A 24,825-nucleotide genomic window follows, 5' to 3' on the forward strand; every position below is an offset into this window, starting at 1 on the left:
AGTCAAGCTGGTGGAGATAAAGCACATGTGAATGGGCTCATACAACTCCCCCTGAAATGACTAGTGGCCACATGGAAGGCACATTCACCATGTTCTAGTTCACTGGGATAGAATTACAGCCGTGCAGCTAGGGGAGAGGGGGCCCGTGTTTGCCCCTCTCCCTGGCAGCCCCTCAGAATGAGGGAACGAATGGAAGAAAATCAGAAGGGGTGGAGCTGGGGGGCCCTCTGGAGTTGGGGGCCTGGATTCTTTAAACCCTTCTGCTCAATTATAGCTACGCTCAACTACAATAGTGGTCTGCTACTGCTGCTGCAGGAGAGACAGGGTAGCATTGGCAGGTCTGCACAAAGGTTACGTTGCAGCTGGGTCAGATTTGATAAGCATGAACCAATTATGCAGCAAAGAAGAAGGGCCAAGGCTCACATGATGCCTTTGTCTTTTGCTTCCCATATTGGAGTTGACAATAATCCCTTGTCTTTTCAACAACCAGGGATGGCATTTTATTTGTAATCTGCATTTTGGAAGATCCAGAGATCCAGAAATGTAAGCTGCAGACTTCAAATTAAGGCCCAAATCTGTTTTATTCACATGTTTCAATCCACAGCCTAATCAATTCAGACAGACAGTGAGATGAAAGGGATATCAAACAGCCAATGGTATGGAAAAATTCTGCTGACTTCAACATGCTGTAGTCCCTTTATCCAAATACTCTATTAGAGCCATGGATGTTAACCAAGCCAGCTAAATAATTTACAGCATGAAGTCTTCCCTACTTCAAGAATGAGATTTTGAAGGAGGAGAGAAGAGACTACAGGAATTAAGAGATTTCAGAGGCAAAACACAGAAAAACTCCATCCCTACTGTGGCCAGGCTTATCTGTAAGTTGATGAGCACACTTCTAGTCGACAGGTCCTTAACTCAAAAGCTGCTTAAACTAGCTGCGGCCTAATGAGCCAAGGGCTTTAGCAAATAGCGAGGCTCCTGCTGGTTAAAATATTACCAATAACTTTAATATGGAAAAGGCTTATAGTGAAGACATTATCTACATTCCTTTAAATGCCTGTTTAAGCTACTTCACTGTATCTTTGCATTTTGCTTTTCATTTCTGCTTAGAGAAGTCCAGAGAGGATTATGAGATTGCCGTTACCAAAGGCAGTTGGGCCCAATGAGAGATACTGCCTCACCTACTTTGTATCACACAATGGACACATGGCAATTACCTTTGGACTGCTTTACACAGCAGAGTCATATGTATTAGGGACCTCATTCTAAAAGCGGTTGGAAGGACTATGCAAAGTGAGTTTGCTGTGCACACCCCTACGAGACTCAGTAAGCCTTTACTCATGGCCTGAAAGCACAGAGCTCACATCTTACAGCTGGTCAGATCAACAAGACTAGCTACCAACAAGCACACTGCAACAAATCTGAAGACACCCAATTTGAGTTGGCTAGATTTTGTTCAGTGGACAAGAGGCCACATTAACACAAAAAACATTAGGAATTGTTAGTAAAACAAATACTGTTGTGAAGAGTTTGCTTTGCTGCATAAGATTCTTATGGTTCCTCTGAAACATTTAGGATAGTATACATCTAGACCTTATGTACAGGCTTAGGTAATTTAACAGTATGAAAACCTTGTGAGGAAATAGTTTGGGACAAAAGATTTCTGGTCCAGCACACAAAAATTGTTACCACTCCCACCATCACTCTCATATGCATTTTTTAAAAAATATTGTCTATTTTTGTTTTCAAAGTTTTCAAAGGAGAGGAGAGCTGGTCTTGTGGTAGCAAGCATGACTTGTCCCCTTAGCTAAGTGGGGTCCGCCCTGGTTGCATATGAAAGGGAGACTAGAAGTGTGAGCACTGTAAGATATTCCCCTCAGGGGATGGAGCCGCTCTGGGAAGAGCTGAAGGTTTCGAGTTCCCTCCCTGGCTTCTCCAAGATAGGGCTGAGAGAGATTCCTGCCTGCAACCTTGGAGACGCTGCTGCCAGTCTGTGAAGACAATACTGAGTTAGATAGACCAATGGTCTGACTCAGTATATGGCAGCTTCTTACGTTCCTAAAGTTTTAGTTGTACAGTACTTTTAGCTGCTTTCCAATGAACTCACAACAGTTCAGTTTCCCATTTATGGTGCCCTGTAGAGTCCCATAAAAATCACTAGACCGTTTATAGGCAAGATCGATAATTTTCCCCCAGCAGGCTATTTGTGTCTGCTGTCACCCCTAGTTGCTGTCACCACCCTTAAGTTGTGGAACACACTCCCCATTGATATGAGAGGATTATCTTTCTTGGAAGCCTTCAGGAGAACCTTAAAAGACCCATGGCTTTAGCCTGGCTTTTAATGATACCTAGTTTTAGTTTTAATCTGGCTGTAATGGGGTTTTTAATTTTTTAAAATGGTTTTATGTGTTTTTTATTGTGACGTAAACCACCCTGCGCCACTTTAGGAAGGGTGGTGTACATAAATTGAATAAATAAATGAATAAATAAACACATAACAGCTGCCTGACAGTACTTTTAGCAGACTAAGTTTTTCCTGGTATTCCTAAGCTTTTCCAAGCAGCTATTTGGGGAACAGAAGCCCTGAAGAAAAGAGAGTTGACAACACCATTTGTAAGTAAGATTGTTTCCTAGTATGCCATATATGAAGAAGATGAAAAAATACTTACTGAAACTTGATGCCATAGTTTAAAAATCCTAATCTGGAAAAGCAACCCAGTTAATAAATGCCTGTCTCAAGTTCAGGATGCATCCCTCAATTCCATGGCCTCCTTTACACATGCTCCTGTAGTTACCTGCCCATTATCCAGAATACAGAACATTTTAAATTAGAGTCTGATGGTTGACCAGTTGAATTGAAGCAGCATTTGTAATATTTTAACTTTGTCATTTGGTTTAATTATTCTACTGCTGTTATGAGTATTTACCTGAATCCAACACTAGGTTTTTTCCAGGTTCTTTATGTTAGAAATCAGGGGTCATCTTAAATTCAGAGCCCTTTTCCTTTTGGGTAAATCTGTATTTAACCTACATTTTTAAGGGGCTCATCTTAAATTCTGGTAAATAGTAATCTGTCCCTCAATTTTGATATATTGAAAACTGATTCTGTAATATAACAGTAGGAAAACAGAACATTTCCTGGCTTTTAGTTTTGTTTCATACCTCTTGAAGATATGCGTGCAAGAGACTAGAAATGCTTACTTTTAAGTATTTTCCAGTTTTTAAAAAAACCAAAGCTAGCTTTTTCATCCCTTAGTCATGATTAGTGAATGACTGCAGTTTAAATTTTAATGGTTTTTATTTACAAAATTCTTAAAAAGAAACTCACCCATTGTGCCTCATCCCAACTATATAGATGCAACTTCAGATAGCACTGGCCTTATGTTTAACCAGTCAAATCTTAAATGTAAATGGATAGATCTAAACCCGCAAATATTTATGCTGATTCCAATGAGGTATGTGAACACCTGATGTATCACAGTAATTGCTTTCTATAATTCATCAGCAATCAGCAGTAATAATTTCCATGTACATGATTTTTGTTATTCCGACAATGCCATTGGAAAGGAAGAGAAACTTTTTTTCACATCTTGCTGTAATATTGCTATATAGTTATCGTGGATTATATTTCCTATAATACATTAATATATCCACTACTTTACTATATTAGATGCAATTTCAACCCCAAGCAAATCCATTAACTTCAAGTAGGCAAACATACATCATTCCAGTAAATATGTAAGTACAGAATTTAACGTAAAACAAAAAACATACTACATTGGACAATGAAGTATATTTTCAAAAGTAACACTTGTTTGATGAAAAATGCTGCACAGCAGTTACATACAAATGATATTTCAGGGGAAAGACTGTTCAGGAGTTAAGATAATATACATACTTTGTAGTAGCAGTTACGGTTGAGTTGGCATAACTTTCAGTGCTATGCAAGTCAAGATAATGGCTTAACATGACATTTTTCACAATTCAAATCAAGAAAAGAAAATCAGAGGGCTATGTACACAAAGGCACACAATTATCTTCAAGTTAGCTATATTACAGTACAATGGAGTTTGTGTAGTACTTGCTAACACAAAATACAGTTGAGCACAAACTTGCATCCGGGAGGGTTCCACTAACTGGATAGTGGGACTGTATTAGAAATGTAGTTATTTCAAAACAAGACTTAATCAAGAATAGTTTTATAGAAATGCACATTTAAAAGGCTGCAAAACTGTTCAAATACATCCTCCACCTAAAGATAATGGCCACTTTCCAACTGAAAGTAGTGAGATCACATTTAAAGTCCTACAATAAATTAAACAGGCCTTCCTAGGCTGCTCGTAATAGATATGCAACTGAAACACACAAACGCATTTCAATGCTTGCAATAACTTCTGAAAGATTAGAAACCTAAAAAGAAACGTGGAGTGTTGGTCAAGCAAGGTGCTTTTTGGAGAAAAAGCTAAATGCAACCAATCCAAATTTAGACCACATGTAATAGATGTAGCTGCTTACATCAGATCTTAATTTGGTTGAGTGTATCGACATTCTGCATCATGCACACTTTGTATTGTTCCCTCTCTCAAATGATTTCAACACCTTTGGAATTCGTTGTGACCAGTGATGGCTCTGGCAAGATTTATAAGGGAAGCTGGTTTTTATTGAAACCTGTGTTGCAAGTTCATGTGCATGCCTGCACTGGAGTAACTGCAGAAAGCAGGCTGCGTGTCGCCATGAGGTTAATCTACTCCCAGAGCTTTAAGCTGACGTTCAATCTCTTCATCAGAAATTGTGGCACTTTGGGATGTCGATGCAGATGGCATGCCTCTGGCAGCTGAAGGAGCCTTGGCCATCTATTAAAAAGAAAAATGAGTAGGCGCTTCATTTAAGCAAGGAATATGACACAGTGACTGAGACATTCAGAACATAAAGACAAAAGGGCAGCTTAGATAAAGGGTGTTTAAAATGTAAGGAAGATTGCTTTTTTCTTCCGCTTTTCCTTGATGGAAAGAAACAATTTCCTCATACCTTTCCAGATATTTCAATTCCAATTTCATCAAGGACTTGGTTCACAATATCCTGACTTTCTTCTTCTTCATCAGAACCATTGAAAATATCATCCAGGGTATCATTGACTTGGAAGAGAAATAAAATCAGATTTTCATTAGTATAGTAACAGTGAGTTGCTGTCTTATTTTGTTACATACTTCATTTTTTATGAACCACCATGCAGCAGTCATTTCATGCTTTGCTTATTTTGTAGTTTACTGAAAAGGCAGACAAGAGATTATATTATCAAAGGGTTCATAATTGAGGCATATTTTGGGGAGGCTCAGTGGGCTGTAGAGGACACATGCATCAGTCTGCACATCAGCTAGTGTGCTTACAACAGAGATCAAATCCCTACTTGGCCAAAAGTACTAGGTCTCTAATCTCCTCCATAACATGGGAAAAACAGTAACTACTAACATGCACCATTTAATACACAATGCCTATATAAAGCTGCTTTGGACTCATTCACTCAAACATAAAGTTCCTAGCCCAAACCACGAAAGATAGAACCATGCCATTTTCACAGGTAGGTTCCAGACCTTGCCCAGACTACCAAGAAACAAGAAATCCTGAAAAAATGCATTATTGTTCCAGAAAATGTGGAAAAACATGGCTTAGGGTTGCAGTTGCTGTTTGAACAAACTTGGGCAGTTTTCTTGGGTACTTTCAGACACAGGAAATCCAGATTTTGTGATACAGAAGAAGCCATTTTACTAGTAAACTAATAAAAATAGCATACAGAGAGTGAAATGACTAAAAATGCAAGGCCAGTTAAGAATAAAGCAGCAGCAGAGAGTCAAACTAAGGTTTGTCAAAAAAGAAAATGTCTAAGCAGCAAGCCAAAAGGTTGCTAGGCAGGGTCCAACCAGGCATCATGAAGGAGCGAGTTCCACTTTCGGAGCAGTGCAACTGAGAAGGCCCTATTCCTTGAGGAATCAGGAACATGTTCATCAAAATGGATTCTGCTCATTATGCAAGGACATATAAGAAGAACATAAGAACAGTCCTGCTAGATCAGGCCCAAGGTCCATCTAGTCCAGCATCCTGTTTTACACAGTGGCCCAGCAGATGCTGCTGGAAGCCTACAGGCAGGTGTTGAGGGCATACCCCCTCTTCTGCTGTTACCCTTAACATGGAATTAGCCTTTTTCACAGCTGCTGCACATTGAGTCAACACTTTCAACGAGCTGTCCACCACAACCCACAAGGCCCCTCTCCTGATCAGTCACCAACAGCTCAGATCCTATCAGCGTATACATGAAGTTGGGGGTTTTAATCCCAGTGTGCATAACTTTAAACTTGCCAACACTGAATTGCATTTGCCATTTTGTCCCCCAACTCATCCAGTTTTGAGAGATCCTTTTAGAGCTCCTCACAATCCATTTTGGATTTCACTACCCAAAAGAGTTTGGTATCATCTGTAAATTTGGCCACCTCGCTGCTTTCCCCTGCTTTTAGATCATTTATGAATAAATGAAAAAGCACCGTTCCCAGTACAGATCCGTGGGGAACCCCACTTCTTTCTTCCCTCCATTGTGAAAACTCTCCATTTATACCTACCCTCTGTTTCCTGTCCTTCAACCATTTAGCAATCCACACATATACTTGTCCCCTTATCCCATGACCGCTAAGTTTCCTCAGGAGTCATTGATGCGGAACTTTGTCGAAAGCTTTTTGGAAGTCCAGGTATACTATGTTAAAATTGGTGTTACATTTGCTACTTTCCAGTCCTCCAGTACAGAGCCTGATTGTAGGAATAAATTATGTATTTTTGCAAGGAGGTCGGCAATTTCACATTTGAGTTCTTTAAGGACTCTTGGACAGATCCCGTCTGGCCGTGGCAATTTGCTAGTTTTTAATTTTTCCAGACAGTTTAGAACATCATCTCTCGTCACTTCTATCTGACTCAGTTCTTTAATCTCCATTCTCAGAAAGCCTGGTTCAGGAACAGGTATATCCTCAGTATCCTCTGCCGTGAAGACAGATGTAAAGGACTTATTTATCTTCTCTGCAACCTCCATATCCTTCTTAATAATCTCTTTCACTCCCTCATTGTCTAACGGTCCAACCGCCTCCCTGCTTCTGATGTATTTCCTGCTTCTGATGTATTTAAAGAAGTTCTTGGTATACTTCTTGGTGGTTTTAGCTAAATGTTCCTCAAACTCTTTTGGCCTCCCTTATTGTCACCTGGCATTTCTTTTGCCAGAGTTTGTGTTCCTTTCTGTTTTCTTGGACAGGCCTTCCAATTTGGACAGGCCTTCCAATTTCAGAAGGAAGTCTTCTTCTTCTTTATGGCTTCTTTTACTTTACTTCTTAGCCATGCTGGCATCCTCCTAGACTTAGTGGTACCTTTCCTCTTTTTTGGTATACATTCTAACTGGGCTTCTAGTATTGTGGTTTTGAATAAATTCCATGCATTCTGGAAAAAAGTGACTCTCCTAATATTTCCCTTTCAGCTTTATTTTCACCATACTCCTCATTTTGGAGAGGTTTCCTCTTCTTAAATTCAAAGTGTCCGTGTTAGACTTCCTTGGTGATTCTATACCAGCATGTATGCTGAATGTGATCACTGTTTCCTAAAGGGTCCATGACACTGACATCACGCACCAGGCCCTGGGTGCCAGTCAGATTAAATCCAAGGTCACCGTCTCTCTGGTTGGTTCCATGACCAACTGTTCTAGGGCACAGTCATTCAGCGTATCTAGAAATCTGATCTCTTTGTCATTACCTGCCTGTGAATTTACCCAGTCTATGTGTGGGCAATTGAAGTCACCCATTATTACTGCCCTGCCTCTCCTTGATGCCTCCCTGATTTCCTTCTGCAACTCCCAGTCACTGTCAGCGTTTTGATCCAGAGGGCGATAGCATATCCTGAGTAGCACATTTCCTTTCAGGCCTTATATTGTCACCCAGTACAATTCAATACAATTCATACACCCTTAGGAATATGAATTCCCAAGCTATGCTTCCAACTATTTGGTGGACAACTGTCTGGTAAAAATTAAAAGGATTCCTGCAGACTGTCTTCTTAATATATGGGAGCTAGTTCTCAGCTGTGAAGGAAGAACAAGAGCTTCTCCCTTGCAAGAAGCTAGTAGATTAGCTGTGCTACGACTTGTCTTGCAGCACAGTATGTATGGGGATGCAATTTTCACCTGTCTCTGCTCCCCACAAAAGCCCCATCTGCTGAGACGGCACAGCCCTCAGGGACCTATTTCTACAATCAATGTGTTTCCACTCTTACAGAACACATCTGGAGCACAGGCAGAGTCATAAGTATTTGTGCTCTTGTGGGTCAATGCAAATGCAAAAAAGAACTGGGAGGATTACTTGAGGGCTCCTGCTGTGTCTCCACAGAGCCCACTAATGTGTGCATTTTGTTAGTCAGGATATCAGTGTCTGCAAAGTGGCATTGCATCACTGAGAACAGATGTCAATATACACAATTCAGCATATTTCTTTGAACCCCTGCTAACCTGGCAAAGAGGCAACTTTTAACGTGGTCATTCTCTTTATTTAGCAGAGGGAGAGTAACTGGCCCTATCCACCCCCAGCACAGTACCTCCAGTGACTGTTGCTGGTGTCTATTTTATGTTTCTTTTTAGATTGTGAGCCCCACGGGGACAGGGTTCCATCTTATTTGTTTGTTATTTCTCCGTGTAAACCGCCCTGAGCCATTTTTGGAAGGGCGGTATAGAAATCAAATAAATAAGTAAGTAAGTAAGTAGGTAAGTAAGTGTCAGAGAACTACACCATAAGATAATTTAACTAACAGGTACAAATATCACCAAGGCTGCAACCTTATACAAACCTTTTCTGAGAGTAAACGTGCATAGGAATGCATTGCACATTCCTTATAAAACCATCCTCTACTAGCAGGTTAACAGTAGATAAGGTTAACAGCAACTTAACAGCAAAATGCAAATTCTCTGAACCAACAAAGCTACTGTTTTAAGCAGATGATACTGAGCACTAATAGTGCTCAATAGTTTCTGTTCTATCCTGAACAGTGAGCCTTTGTTACTCCTTAGGCCATAACAATCTTAAATAATAGCCTTTTATGCAAGGTTTTTGCCTCATCAAGCTTCACCTGTGTACCATCTAGTGCCACAAACAGGTAACCTTTAGTAATTGGATTTTCTTTAACTATGAACTTATAGGCAAATAAAATGTTTAACACTGTTTGATTTTTTCAGGACAGTGCCTGACATACAGAGCAAGGATGCATTGGTGCAGCTAGAAACAGTCTAACAGCACTTCTCAACTAATTGTACCAGTGTAGTGGGTATGGAGCTATTTTCTATACCTTCCTCTTCCTCTGGAAGCACTTCAAAAAATACACCCAAAGGCTGTGCAACCCTCAAGGATATATTTTCAGAGGGCTTCCTGGGGAAGAGGAGGGCATTAAAAATTGCTGCTTCCCCACTGCATTGGTACAGTTAGTTGAGAAGTGCTGCTAGACTGTTCTCTTGCTGCACCGGTGCATCCTTGCTCTGTATGTCAGGCACTGTGCTGAAAATGCATGTTATAAGCAGAGTTCAAAAAATGTTGACTCAGTTCACCAGCCAGACAAAAATCTTAATGTTAAGATGGTTCCTCAAACTATGTTGGTCCATGTATGCTGTTGGCAAGAAACTACACTAGTTTGTCACACTGCATAAACACAATCATATCTGTTTACCTGGGAGTAAGACCCATTTAAATCAATGAAATTTACTTCTGAGAAGACACACATAAGATTGCACTGTAATTTAAGTATTGTTCTTTCAGTGAGTGTTATAAAAAACAACAACCCCAAAACCACACACATACACCCCCAACCAATTCGAAACAATCATGTTATAATCCTCCAATCAATGGTGGTGATGTTGTTGGTTGGTGGCGGGAGCTTTCTTTCTTTTTAGTGGGGATACATAGAGGAAAGCAGAGGGCGAGAGGGCGCTGCCTCTGTGACTGAGCTCTGCCGCCAGGGAGAGCCCAGTCAAAGAGGCAAGCCCCTCTGACCTGCTTTCCTCCATGGCACTTAGATGCAAGGGAGAAAAGCAGTTTGAAGGTGCTTGCCTTAATGATTTGGCTCTCCCCTTAGGCAGAGTCCAGTTATGGAGGCAACCCCTTCTTTCCTTCTGATTTCCTCTCTCACAGCTTGGATTCCAACATTGCAGTTTGTATCCAAGCCGCGGAAGAAAGCACAGGAGGTGGGGCTGACTCTGTGAATGACTGGGTTCTCCCCCTCCACCCCCACCCCATCCCCCCGCGTGACAGCACGAGGTTTGAGGCTGCATTTACACTCATCTGGCTTCATTTTGCACTTGTTACCAACAAGCAGACAAATTCATTTCCCAAGTCCCAATTATAAGTTTCAACAACAGCAGATAGTTTGATCTAGGGACTGCCAAACTGGTTCGAATTGAACCAGGTTCAATTCAAACTGGACTAGAAAGAGGTAGGTGATCCGAGTTTGAACCGGACTGGGCCAGTCTGATACAGACCGGTTTGAGGCTATGCTTGTAAAGGAGGATCTGGTGAGGATTCCCCTTTACAAGCAAAGTGGTAGGGAGAGGGGATCCTTTAAAAGTGTTTTAAGGTGGGCTGGTGAGAGTGCACTTTCCAGCCTCCCCGAATTCACGGAGATCATTTATGTGACCTTCGTACATGTGTGGAGGCCATTCATGTGGTCATACAAATGGCCTCTGTGCATGCACAGAGTTCAAGCAAATGGCATTAGCGGAGGCCAGGCCACCACTAGCATGTGCTGCTGGCAAGGAGCACTGGCAGGGTTTAGAGGAGCCGCTGCTGCACCACTGCTACTGACGAAGATGTCCAGTACGTCACTGCTACTGACGAAGATATCCAGCTCTCTCACCACCCCCACCCCAGCCGCCCTTAGAACACATTTAAAGGATTCCCCCACCCCTTTGTTTGTAAAGGAGAATACTCACTGGATTCCCCTTTGAGGGCACAGCCCTCAAACCAACTCAAACTGGGTCGAATCAGTTCAACCAAACAGACCTGACCGCTAGCTGGTTTGGTTCAAGTTTGAACTGAACTGCTTTTAGCTGTTCCGTACACATCCCTAGTTTGAATACAAAATCATGCACTTTATACACTTGACCTGACAGTATTACTAACCCAACAAAGAACCAAGAAAGCATAATGCTGGAATCTCAACTTACTCATTTCTTCAGTCATTTCCATTTTCATGTTTTCTTTCTGGAAATTCTGCATAGTTTGCAATGTCTTTTGTGGATCCATCTTCTTATTAACAGCCTGCATCGTCTAGCAATATACAAGATAGCCTTATGAATATAAAATATTGTATTCAGACAGATATACAATATTGTATTCAGTTAAGTGACATCACAATCAGCAGATGTTTAAGACGTTCAAATAAAAAATCTAATTTTTAAACAGCCTGGAGCTGTTAACAGCAAATGATCTATAGTCCTTGCACATCTAAAACTACAAGAACTAGTATCCTGAAATGCTTTCTTGTGTAGGGATTACTCTCTGGGGGAGATCAATCCAACTGCAGTCAATCTAACTGTTCCAGCCCTAAAAAGTGCTACACAACACCCGGTTTGTAAACAGATGATTGTCTATTGTGGCCAAATGAAGTTCCCCTATTCAATGCATTGGTCCACCTAGCCTGCTACCATCTATTCTGACTGGCAGAAGCTTATGAAGGACTCAGGCAGAGGTTTTCCCAAATCTGATACTCAATATCCTTTGAAATGGGGACACCAAAGATTGAAGCTGAGATCTTCTGCATGCAAGGCATGAGCTATGGCAAGAAAGAATTGCTTCCATATGACCTGGATGAGATCATTTTGTACACTGGAAGCGAGATGGTTCTTTCCTTCCTTTCAAGCTGTTGACATGCAACAAGTAACTTGCATCAGGATGTGTGGGCAAAAACACAAGTTAAAAAAAGTTTTGCTGTGCTTAACTATTAGTAGTTAAGTATAACAGTTAGTAGTTAGTATAATAGTTGTGGACTTTGCAAGGCTATATGATTCCATGCAATAATATAGCAGTCCTACATATATGTTCGATTTTTAGATTTGGAATTTCAGACACAGTCTTATTTCAAAAAATATGTATAAGTCAAATATCACTGTAACATAAAGAAAACGAGTTCACAGCTTGTGAAGTGTGCCGTCAGGTCAATTTTGACTCCTGGCGCCCACAGAGTCCTGTGGTTTTCTTTGGTAGAATACAGGAGGAGTTTACCATTGCCGCCTCCCATGCAGTAGAGATGATGCCTTTTAGCATCTTCCTATATTGCTGCTGCCTGATATAGTACCAGTGGAGATTTGAACCAACAACCTTCTGCTTGTTAGTCAAGCATTTCCCTTCTGTACCACTTAAGGTGGACCTTCACAGCTTGTACTACTGCTTTTATAAACTTTGCCTATCCCTGCTGGAACATTAATTTTTCTGCATGTTCAAAAAGTAAGTTAGTACTCAACTCATTTAAAAAAAATACAAAAGGACAGACAGCAATTTGAAATTTTAGAGGTGAGCCAGTTTGCTTTCACAGTTGAGAGTCCTATAGAAGCAGGAACAAGGAGACATGGCAGATTAAGCATACGAGACAACTGACAAGAGCTCTTGCTCAGTTTGTTGTGTGTAGTGCAAAGGGATATCACTTCACATATTTTGATGATTCACTTCCCTTCTCCACACAGTCAACTGTGCAATGTCACTGAAAAATGCACTATATAAAATGACAACTTAACAGGAACAGCTAGTTTACAGGAGAAGTTCATAATAGCATCTAGGTCCCGAGTCAAGTAAAAAAGCAGCACATTAGTTTTTAGGCCATCAGAGTACTTAAAGTTTTAGGACAACTTAATTTCTAACACATTTACTGTAACACAAGCTTTTATGGGCCAGAACCCATAATGTGATATGCAACATACTTTGAGCATACCCTCCTTTGCACATAGAGTGGAGAATATGGAAGAAAAGTATCACATTTAGAAGCCATAGGAGCATAGGAAGGTGCCTTATAACGAGTCAGATCATTGGTCCATCTAGTTCAGTACAGTATTATTTACGCTGACTGGCAATAACTTCTCCAAGGTTTCAGATGGTCTTTCTCTGAGCTATGGCCCCATTCCCAAAACCGGCATCCATGGATCTCCCATCAAGGCACTGACCACACCAAGACCTGTTTAGCTTCAGCAAGGTGGCTGTATTGTGTGCCCCTAGACCATGCTCTGGAAGTCAAGCTTGTGGTGCAAGATTCAGGTTCACCAGGACTTCTGAGTCTAACTGAAGTTGACTTGCTTTGTGTGTTACTGTTTTATATAGGTTTTTAAACTTTTAAATAGAGATATATTATTTTTATATTTAATATCTGTACTTTTTAATTTTATTTATTTTTATTTATTGTTAAATTTATACCTGCCTTTCATTAAGAAAATCCCAAAGCGGCTTTTGAATTTTAATTGTGCACTGTTTTAATTATACTGTAAACCTCTTTGAGATTATTTTAATGAAATGTGGTATAGAAATCTGACAATAAATAGATAGATAGATAGCAACTTTTAAAAAGTACTTTTGAACCTTGGAGAAGTTTCAAAAGCTGTTCTGATGCAGCACAAGGAAGCACTGTTCTGCCACAGATTTTCATTGGGTGGTCTCACACAAGTTATTCTCTATCAGCATAATTTATCCAACAGAGTTATTATGAGAATAAAGTGACATCTCTGTATGTACACTGCACTAACTCAGGAGCAATGGGATACAAATGTGACAAACAGTGTGCTGCAGAAGTCTGAAAACATACCAACGCAGACATGCTATTTACACAATTGCCATCTCAGTGGCGAGCAGGGGGAATACTTAATTTCTCATGGAGGTGAAAGTGTCAAAACACTATCCTCCATGTCCCTCCTGCTTACACCTGATACCCCTGCAAGTATAGCAGTGTGCCCAGGGCTGGATTAAGGGCAACTGATGCCCAAAGCACAGCCCAACAATGGTGCCCCCTTCGGGCCCCTCCATTGCTTAACTGACAAGACATTAAGACTCAAGCAAATTATTTACTTATACCTTAATATTTATTTATTTATTTTAAAGTTTTCTTATCGATTTTTAAGGTAAAACAAAACAGTTCCACTGCCTATAATTTCTTATAAATAGCTGCAACAGAAGGAATGATTGAGAAAAATATTTCATCTTCAAGGTCAGACGTCATAACATATGACCATAATTTACTGAAGTTTTATCAATATTTTCTACTGCTCTTTACAGTACTCTTTCGCAAATCAATGACTTTTTACTTCAGATACATAGTTTAGTAGTTTCTAGAAACTTTAGTCGCTCACCAAGCCAAAGAAAACTTTTTTTAACAATGCAGAGTAAAGTCAAACATGGCAGATAAAAACAATTACAAAAAAATTGACTAAAAGTTGAGAGTGGCAGTGAAATGCAAGATGGCAAAAGAAATGCAAGGTAACAATAAGGGAGGTGAAAAGAGAGTTTGAGGAACATTTAGTTAAAAGTATCAAGAGGAAGAATAAAAACTTATTTAAATACATCAGAAGCAGAAAACCTGCCAGGGAGGTTGTTGGACCATTAGACAATGACGGAGTGAAAGGGATTATTAAGGCGGATATGGAAGTTGCAGAAAAGCTCAATGAGTTCTTTGTGTCCGTCTTCACAGCAGAGGATACAGAGCATATTCCTGCTCCTGAACCAGACTTTTCAGGGATGGAAGCTAAAGAACTGAGTCAGATAGAAGAGACAAGATATGATGTTCTAAACTGTCTGGAAAAACTGAAAACGAACAAATCGCCAGGGTCAGATGGCATCCATCCAAGAGTCCTCAAAGAATTCAAATGTGAAATTACCAATCTCCTTGCAAAAATATATAACTTATCCCTGCAATCGGGCTCTGTACTGGATGACTGGAAAATAGCAAATGTAACACCGATTTTCAAAAAGGGATCCAGGGGCAATCCAGGAAATTACAGGCCAGTTAGCTTAACGTCCATTCAAGGCAAATAGATGGAAAGCATCCTCAAGGAAAAAAATTATAAAGCACATAGAAGAAGAGGCCCTGCTGGGGGAGAACCAGCATGGCTTCTGCAAAGGTAAATCTAGCCTCACCAACCTTTTGGAGTTCTATGAGAGTGTCAACAAGTGTGTGGATCAAGGTGATCCAGTTGACATAGTATACCTGGACTTCCAAAAGGTTTTCGACAAAGTTCCTCATCAAAGACTCCTGAGGAAACTTAGCAGTCATGGGATAAGGGGACAAGTACATGTGTGGATTGCTAACTGGTTGAAAGACAGGAAACAGAGGGTAGAAATAAATGGAGAGTTTTCACAATGGAGGGAAGTAAGAAGTGGGGTCCCCCAGGGATCTGTACTGGGGCCGGTGCTTTTTAATTTATTCATAAATGATCTAGAAGTAGGGGTAAGCAGCATGGTGGCCAAATTTGCAGGTGATACCAACCAAACTCTTTCGGGTAGTTAAATCCCAAACAGATTGTGAGGAGCTCCAAAAGGATCTCTCCAAATTGAGTGAGTGGGCGACAAAATGGCAAATGTGGTTCAGTGTTGGGAAGTGTAAAGTGATGCACAGTGGAACAAAATAAACCAATTTCAAGTATACGTTGATGGGATCTGAGCTGTCAGGACTGACCAGGAGAGGGATCTTGGGGTCATGGTGTACAGCTTGTTGAAACTGTCGACTCAGTGTGCGGCAGCTGTGAAAAAGGCCAATTCCATGCTAGGGATATTTAGGAAGGGGATTGAAAATAAAATTGCTAATATTCTATTTGTATAAAACTATACAATAAAACTATACGAATACAATACAACTATACAATACAATAATTGTATATAGTATAATTGTATAACTATACAATAAAACTATTGTATAAGTTTTGCCTTATACAAAACTATGGTGCAGCCACACCTGGAGTACTGTGTACAATTCTGGTCACTACATCTAAAAAAGGACATTATAGAACTGGAAAAGGTGCAGAAAAGGGCAACCAAGATGATCAGGGGCCTCGAGCACATTTCTTATGAGGCAAGACTACAACACCTGAGGCTTTTTAGTTTAGAAAAAAAGACTGTGGGGAGACATGATAGAGGTCTATAAAATCATGCATGGTGTGGAGGAAGTGGATAGAGAGAAATTCTTCTCCCTCTCACATAACACTACAACCAGGGGTCATCCCATGATACTGTTTTCCAAGAAATCTAGGACCAACAAATGGAAGTACTTTTTCACAGAATGCATAATCAACTTGTGGAATTCTCTGCCACGAGCTGTGGTGACAGCCAACAACCTAGATGGGTTTAAGAGGGGTTTGGATAATTTCATGGAGGAGAGGTCTATCACTGGCTACTAGTTGGAGGGCTATAGGCCATCTCCAGCCTCAAAGGCAGGATTCCTCTGAGTTCCAGTTGCAGGGGAGCAACAGCAGGAGAGAAGGCAAGGCATACCCTCAACTCCTACCTGTGGCTCCCAGTGGCATCTGTTGGGTTACTGTGTGAAACAGGATGCTGGACTAGATGGGCCTTAGGCCTGATCCAGCAGGGCTGTTCTTATGTTCAGTGAAAGAGTTAAGGGCATGATAGCTAGGGGGGAAACTCTTTGGTGTCCCCCTTCCCTTTATGCTCTAAGCACATGCTTGTTTTGCCTTATGGTTAATGCAGGGCTGAGTGTGCCTTTCCCTGGGCTTTTAAAGCTGGGAGCAGCAGCTTGATAGTCTCACATTGCTTTTTAAAAAAAACAAAAACCCAAAGAGAGCAGTTTCAACTACGAGGACAAAAGAGACAGCAGGTGTGTCATTGCATGGACAGGCCAACACCGCACCTCCCCAGTTGCAAAGCCTAATGACAGTGAAGGATTGGTGAGGGAAGCAGCAGGCAAACATTCCCTAAACACTCATTTGCAAGGTTGTGGGCTAGCTACATATTGCCCTCTCTTGATTTATTCTAAACATGTCGGCCAGCTAATAGATATCTGTTTAGAGGAGTATATACTATAAGATCCACTACAATCTTCATCATAAAATACAGATATGGTACTATTTATACTTGCATTAAAAAACCCCACTATTTTATTGTCAGACTTCTACAAGGTATCTGTTGTGTTAATTAAACCGAGCATTCCATGAGCCGCATTTGGGATATTTAGGTTATTGCTTACCTTTGCTGTTGTTGACATTGCTCCTGCCATCTTCATCTGGGAGTTCATTAATTTTGTCTGAGCGGACATGGATGTAACTTTGGAACTAACAGCATACGTTCGAGTTTTTTGTTTTCTTAATTGCACAAGCTGTTTTGCTAGAACTTTACAGGCTTCTTTGTTTCCAGTCTTAGCCATTTTCTTTATTTCCAACTCCTATTTATTAATAAGAAAGCTGCCATTAATATACATGTGCCTTTCATATTTCAACATTAATATTTTAATAGTTTACGCAGTGAACAGCTAGAAGCTCAACCACTGCCCACTGATGGTGAATCAAATTTAAGCAAAAAAGTTAAGAAAGTGAGATAAAAACCCAATATTTCCAAAATCAAAAGCTAGAGAGTATAGGCAGCAAAGAGTGTGTTTTGGATATGCAGGAGCTGTTCTTTACCATAACCAGTTTGGGCACTTTGTTGCAAAAGATGAACTGAAAGTCTTTGAACTACTTACCAGTTGCTTTTCCTGTTTCTCCAAAGCTGCTCGATCTCTTACTATAGCCCTCTGCGTACCTCTTAATTCTCTATTCTGTTCTTTAATTATATCTGTAGGACAAGATATTTACAGTCATAGGTCTAGTAAATGCAAATAACCTGTATTATGATCACATTTCCTATAACAAAGTTATTGATATCTGCAAAGCAAGCATGTAGGGGTGTACAATTTTTGTGATTTGGTCCAAATTCTGACCAAATTGCAGGTCCATAAACTAGTTCAGTCTAACCATCCATCCAACCTGAACCAACTCAAACTGGTTCGGTGGTTCAAAGGGCTATGCTTGTAACTGGGAATCTGGTGATTGTGCAGGCTGCTGGGGGGAGCACCATATCCTGGGTCTGCACCAGGGAGGCTTCGAGAAGCAGCGCTGCTCGCCGGACCGGTAAGAACTTTACATCTCCTTTAAAAGGTGCCCTTTACACCCCCAACCTGCTGCTTAGGAGCCTTTTCAAGCCAGGATTTCCCTTTGCTTGCAAAGGGGAATCCCCACCAGATTCCCATATACAAGCATAGCCCCTCAAGCTGCCAAACCGGTCCACCACAAACCGGTCTAGATTTGGTTCTATCTTGGAGCAAACCACCTTTCCTGATGGCCGATCCAGTATGCGATCAGACTGTTGAACTGACTCAGTTTGTGGAGGACCAGTTTGCCATTGAACTATTCGTGCACACCCCTACAAGCATGTTTCAATTAACTGGATAACCAAGAAGACTGAGCTGTCCGTCAGAGGATATGCAACACTACAGAATTTGTATCAGTATTTTGACATATAATATAACCTCAAATCCAGTGATGAAATTTTAGTCTCTTCAACAGGCCTGCAATGCAACTGACAAGAGAGCCAAAAGTGTATCCATAAATTGGCTGGTTCATAAAGGGATCCACAAATTTAGGCTCAGCTCACTATCCAGCCATTATTTGTGGTCACTGCCACTCCCCTCAGCTCGTTTTCTGACAGAGGGGCAGAGGAGATAAATGGCTCTTCTATCATTGAATATAGAGATATTAAGAAACAGCGGGAGCCCTGTCTTACTTCTCAGAAGATATTCCTGCTGTTTCTTACCTTTTCACAACTGGCAGTAGAAATGAGACTTCCAGGGAGGAGATTTGTGTGGTGCTGGGTGTCCTGCTTGCTAGAGGGCTGGAGGCACTCACCACTGGCAAGTGGATTTGCAGATGTCTGGGTTCAGACATCACATGGGGGCTATGATTAAGTCTTGGTTTTCCATAATGTCTCTAAGGACTAGGTGTGTGTATTGCCCCCTTCCTTGCCCATCTGAGCCTTGGAAGAATTCCATTTCTAATTGTGATTAGAAAGAAGCCATGATTGCTTTGTGATGTCTGAACTGACCAACCCTGGCTAATTCAATGCAAAGTAAAGCCTGACCCGAACCTGATTTCAAACACATTTATCCACATAGCAAGAATGCAACCCTAATGCATATATCAAGCCTTTCAGAGGCCTACTCTGCAAGTGTATTTCTTTGTTTTGAAATGCTATTGGCAAGCAGAGTCAAAATTGGAATTTAAAGCTATTTCAATGAGTGTTGCTTCATTCATTAAAAACTGACCTGTTTTATTAGAAGAGAATACTTGCATCAATTTTTAAGAAATACATTTTAAGATGTCCTCTCAAACCAGCAGAGATCTCACACTGTACAGGATAGAAGCATTAATCCTCTTCTGCAGAAGTAGGTGACATTCCCATGAATGAGACACAAAACTATGGCTTCTAGGCAACACTGTTTTTTAGGATTTTTCTTTCTTTCTTAAATTATGGGACTGCCAGTCAAATATTGACATCCATCTATTCCTTCAAAAGTACAGTTTGTATTTTTTATGCCTGGGGACATTTCAAAGTAGCACACAATAAAACCAAAATAATTTATCTGGAGTTGCTCAGAAGACAGGCTGTATTTTTTTCCCCCAGGGCTTATACAGAAAATCCCATACTTTGTCTATTAAAAATCCCATTTCTTTTGAAAATGAAACATTCCCCAAAGTAACTTTCCATCTTGGTTTCACAATCTAAAGAAATCAACTAATAATGATGATAGGATGGTGCTACTTTCCACTATCTAGACTGTCAAAAATGAATAAAGCATGAACTGCAGCCAGAGATTTATTTTTTAAAGCTTACATTAATCCTTTTTGAAAGAGCCTTCTTTCCAAGACATAGTTTCAAGTCATGCCAGAATGAAATTATTTCAGCAATAAGAGGTGCTGACAGAAAAGGTTTTAATGTATGTTAAGATGCACATCTCTCTTTCATACACACACACACACACACACACACACACACACAACCTGTGATGTGCTTTGAAAACAATGGAGTAATTATCTTGAGCTTTTATTTTTAAGTGCTCAAACCTTTGCATGCAACACTCACATTACTGCAACATTATCAAAAGATTTTCAGAGGAACAATGTAATTCACAAGCTGCTATAAACAGCATGAAGATACTTTGAGTAGTGATGAGTTGAACCTGGATTCAGACTGGGAACAGCAATTATGAGCCAAAGAAGAGAATGCTTGCAAAGTGATTCCCTTCCTCCAAAACATTCAGAGTTGACTTGGAACTGAGGGACCCAATATGGAAGCTTTAGGCACTTTAGACACTTCCTAAATATAAGTACATGGTAACAGGCTGTTATAAAAAAAACACCAAAGCAAACAGCCTCCAGACTAGTCTTTTGTTCAAGGAAATACATTATGCCCACTACTACCACTCATTAGGCTTGAGCCCGAAACAATTCGGAGACCATTATAGAGGCCTCCGAAATGTTTTGGCCACCGGGGCCATTTCTGCTTTCGGAGGCAGCAGGAGTGTTCTCTTAAAGGCAGGGGAATGTGCACTTACCCCTCCCGCCACATTTCCCCTGCCAGCGCTCTGTTGTATCAAAGCCCCTTGGGACGGCATCATACTTCCCTGCCACCCCGTTGCCCTCATTGGTCGGAAGTACCAGGCGTGCGTGTGTGTGTGCGTGCATGCAGGGCAAACAAGTGTGCACACATGACAGGGGCCCACACGCCCAGTACTTCCAGCCACTTCTTCAATGAAGGCAACGAGGCGGTAGGGAGGTACGCTGCTGCCCCGAGGGACTTTGATACAATGGAGCGCCGGCGGGGGAAATGTGGCGGGTGGGGAAAATGTGGCGGGAAAGGTAAGTGCACCCTCCCCCACCCTTAAGGGAACACCCCTGCCACCTCCAGAACATTTCTGGGCACATCCCTACTACTCATATACTGCTTTTCAAAAAAAGGTTCTCAAATCAGTTTACATACAAAAATAAACAGTAAATAAATATAGTTCCCTGTCAAAAAGGGCTTACAATCTAAAAAGAAACATAAAGTCGATACCACCAGCAGCCACTGGAAGAATGCTGTGCTGGGATTGGATAAAGGAAGCTCCTCTCTCCCTGCTTCCAGGGATCTCTTTTATTTTAATCTGCCCCTTGGTTTGCCATATCAGTACCCTGCCGTATATTTTTCCTACACATAAAGTAGTTACTGGGCACATCAGTTTTCTCCATGAGATGAAAGATTAAAGCTAAATATTATGTTCCTGATCTGGTAGTAAGAAATAGTCATAATAAAAGTACCGACTCTGAGCCAGTTGCAGAGATTGTATAGTTACTAGACATAGAACAGGAGTAAAAGGTGACCCAGATGGATCAGTGGATGGCACCTGTGCCAACTGGTCATTCCTATTTGGCCTCCAGTATTAAGTCATGATACAAGTACATGGCTATTACACCACATGGCAGGCAAAGAAGGGGAGCGGAATACACTTAGTCAACACATTTTAACAAGATTTCCCCACAGAAACAAAGAACCCCCCCCCATCCTCAGAGTACTGCTTTAACTCACATTCAGATATAACTGAATATTTTAATAAAATTTGATGCTACTTAATATAAATACTTGAGAATCATTGACAAAGACATAAAAATAACATTTGACGAAAGATTAACAATAAATACACTAAAAAAATTAATAATATGAAAGCCTACAACAATTACTAGGCCACAATTACTTTCACACTTGTCCTTAGTGTCCTAAAATGTCCTCAAACATATATTTATTTACTAAGTCATTGATTCTTATAATTCCTGATCAATTTTAACTTATTTTAAAAGAGTTTACTTGCTTTGTATTGTATTTTGTATTTTCCCATTTTGATCTATTATGATTTAATGTGTTGTGTGTTTTTATTGGATATTTTAGTGTTGTGAGCCACCCAGAGAACAATTTGTTATGGAGCAGCTAACAAAGTTTATCATCACCATCCAGTACAGACGCGTTTCGACTATCATCTGCCTCAGTGACTGTTTTCATATAATGCTTTCACCAGGACAATGCATCTCCAATCCCTTTCTAACCCAGAGATGTTTTCACAGTCTCTCTTATACACCTTTCTTCTATAAGATGTTACACCCTTATTGTAAAAATTAGAAAATTATAGAACCACTTATAGAGCACCCACTCTTTGCCTTGGTCTTTCAGTTGGACATTGGGCTGGGGAGGAATGCATCCAGGCAGACATTTAACAGGGGCAGTTTCCCTAATCATTTTCTGGAGATGCCACTGATTAATTTCTGCCTGATGCATCTCTGATCAAAGCAAAGTGTGGGTGCATGGAACCTAATTTCTAAAGCCATCAACTATACCAGACTGTACAAAGTTTTTACAGCTTATATGGCGCAGAAGTTACGGTGGGCACCTAATTTGCAATTTCCATTCTTTTTAGAGCACAAGTGAAAATGAAAAGCATCTTAACTCTCATCTTGTACTGAAGGTTTTTGGATTACTTAATATTAACAAACACACAGCAATAACAGTCACCATTCTGAACAGAACACTAAGAGTTGGTGTTACATATGGGAAGCAGCTCTCCTACTCAGTGCCAACTCTGATGTTCCAGCCAGGAACAAGCTCACATTTTAATGGAGCCATGCATCTTGTTTCTTTGCTCTTTCACTGCATGTATTTATACTTTTAAAAAAACATTTCTAACAATTTCTCAATGTCTTTTGTTGCTGTGGTAAAATCTGCTCTTAAGAACCATGATATACTTTTAAAGAGATGCCTCAAAACATCCTCTGCACTACTGCCATTTCTATTTTTAGACAGGCAATAACCTGCCATACCAATTCCTTAGGATGATAGTGCAGGGGTGTTATTAAATTATAGGTAACACTTCCATACAGGATGAGTCATGCTCATGCTTGCTCTCTCTCACTCACCAGCAAAACTGGCAACCAGAGCCACCTAGTCACACACTAACAAAGGCAAAGCTGCGTTTGGAGATAAGCACAAGTCTGATGCCCCAATGAAAACAAGAAGAGCGAAGTAGGGCAAATGACAAGGAGCCCAGCCCACGAAGCTCTTGGACAGCTACAACTACCTGGCTGTAGGGGGAGGAAGAAGAGACGGGAGAAAAAAGCAGAAGGAAACTCTTGAAGGAGCAGCAGTCAGCAACTGCTCTCCCCCTTACATCAATCTAATGTCAAGTTGGACAAATAATCTAAGGGGCCACCACTCTTCGCAGCCCACCCAGCCACATTCCAGGACAGGAGTTTTAGATCTGGACGATTTAAGAGTCGTGTGGGGTCCTCATCCACCGATGTTCTCTTGGGCATGGCCTCTAGCTTAGGACTGTCTTGTAACAGGCACGATGTCTGCTCCTTCCCCACAGGGGCTGTATCCCGTTGGGCTCCCCCCACGTGCCCAGAGGTTCCTGAGGCTAGCGGGGGCAGACATGCCCAGGAATTTCGAATAGGGGCGGGGAAAACCCTTACATCAGGGTGTATCTCAGGCTACCTACAGAGGCGAGTGGTGTGGTGGGAGGGGGCGAAGCACGGGCACTTCTAGAAGTACAAGGAAGTCCGCTTCTCTTTGAAGGATGCCTGCGGGGTAGGTCGGGGGCAGCCTATGGCGCGGGGGATGGGGGCGCTGAGGAAGCTGTGCCCTGTGAGAGGAAGGGGCCTCGACCCCCGACCCCCTCCCCACACACACACACACAGAGACAGACACACACTGAGAGAAACAACACCACCACTGCGGCAAGAACTTCTCTTCCCCGCGCCCGGCCGCCAAGGAGAGGGACCCACAGACTGAAGACGGCCACGCCGCCAGTACTGGCGTAAGGAAGAGCTTCGCAGCACGCCAAACAGCCGCCCGTCCGCACTCACCCTCCACCGTTTTCTTCTTGAAGAGCGAGGCCATGGCGGCGGCGGCGGCGGCGGCGGCGGACTAGTAGCAGCAGCAGCAGCAGAATCAGGCGGCGGCAGCGGGCTCCTTCGTCCTTCCTGCTTCTCAGGTGACCAGGAAGCGGCTTCAGCGCAGCAGAGAGACCCGCCTCCTGCGCTCGGGAGAAGGCGGCGGCTGCCGGGAGGAGAGAGGGGAGGAGCTGGCCTAGACTGGAGTGGACGCCCTGCTTTCGTCGCTGCCCCGCTGCGGGCGGGCCTCAGTGGCGGCGGTGAAGGCAGCTGCGGGCACCCAAAAGGCACCGGAGAGGAGACCGAGAGAGAGGCTCGGGCGGCCCCCCCCTCCCCGCCCAGGACGTGCCAGAAAGTGCGCTCAGATTGAAGCTGCTTTTCCACTGCTAGGGAGCATTTCAGGGTGACGGGAGGGTCAGGCTCCCCTTAGTTTCACTGGGAAGTCCGCCCCAGTCTCTCGAAGCCCAAATCACACATTACGGAGTGACAGTCCCAAATTCACCCTTCATCTAGAGCAAGGGGCGGTTTGTTCTGACTGAGGCTGGATTCTAACCGTCGGCAACCTTTTAATTGGGGGCTGCGCACTCCCCACCACCACTTTTCCAGTCGTACTACTGAAGAAGAGGCTGAGAAATGGCCAACCCTGAGGACACCCTTAGTGGTTCCCCATGAATAACGACGCACCGTGCTTCTGGTCACGTGCAGAGGGCCTGTTTGCTGAATGGAACAAAGTTGATTTAAAAACAAACAAAACTCCAACGGGTTTAAATACGTCGAGCTTCTAGTCAAATTGCTACGATCCAAACAGAAAATTATGGGGAGGGACAGTATAG

The 24,825-nt window shown here is 41.8% G+C and overlaps 1 protein-coding gene across 2 annotated transcripts; it reads right to left on the reverse strand.

The window, feature by feature from the left end:
- Nucleotides 1-3,282: 3,282 nt before the first annotated feature.
- Nucleotides 3,283-24,825, reverse strand: CHMP2B (charged multivesicular body protein 2B). 2 transcript variants are annotated; one of them, XM_053310668.1, is made up of 6 exons: nucleotides 23,966-24,825; nucleotides 17,725-17,816; nucleotides 17,233-17,427; nucleotides 11,228-11,330; nucleotides 5,032-5,138; nucleotides 3,283-4,856 (listed from the first exon to the last, which is right to left on the reverse strand). In XM_053310668.1, exons 1-6 carry the CDS (start codon nucleotides 23,997-23,999, stop codon nucleotides 4,743-4,745), a joined length of 645 nt encoding a protein of 214 aa, XP_053166643.1. In that variant the 5' UTR covers nucleotides 24,000-24,825; the 3' UTR covers nucleotides 3,283-4,742. The 2 variants fall into 2 exon arrangements, with proteins under 2 accessions (XP_053166643.1, XP_053166644.1); XM_053310669.1 differs by lacking the exon at nucleotides 23,966-24,825 and adding an exon at nucleotides 19,342-19,384.

Source organism: Hemicordylus capensis, chromosome 3 (genome assembly GCF_027244095.1).
Source record: "Hemicordylus capensis ecotype Gifberg chromosome 3, rHemCap1.1.pri, whole genome shotgun sequence".
Lineage (NCBI taxonomy): Eukaryota > Metazoa > Chordata > Lepidosauria > Squamata > Cordylidae > Hemicordylus > Hemicordylus capensis.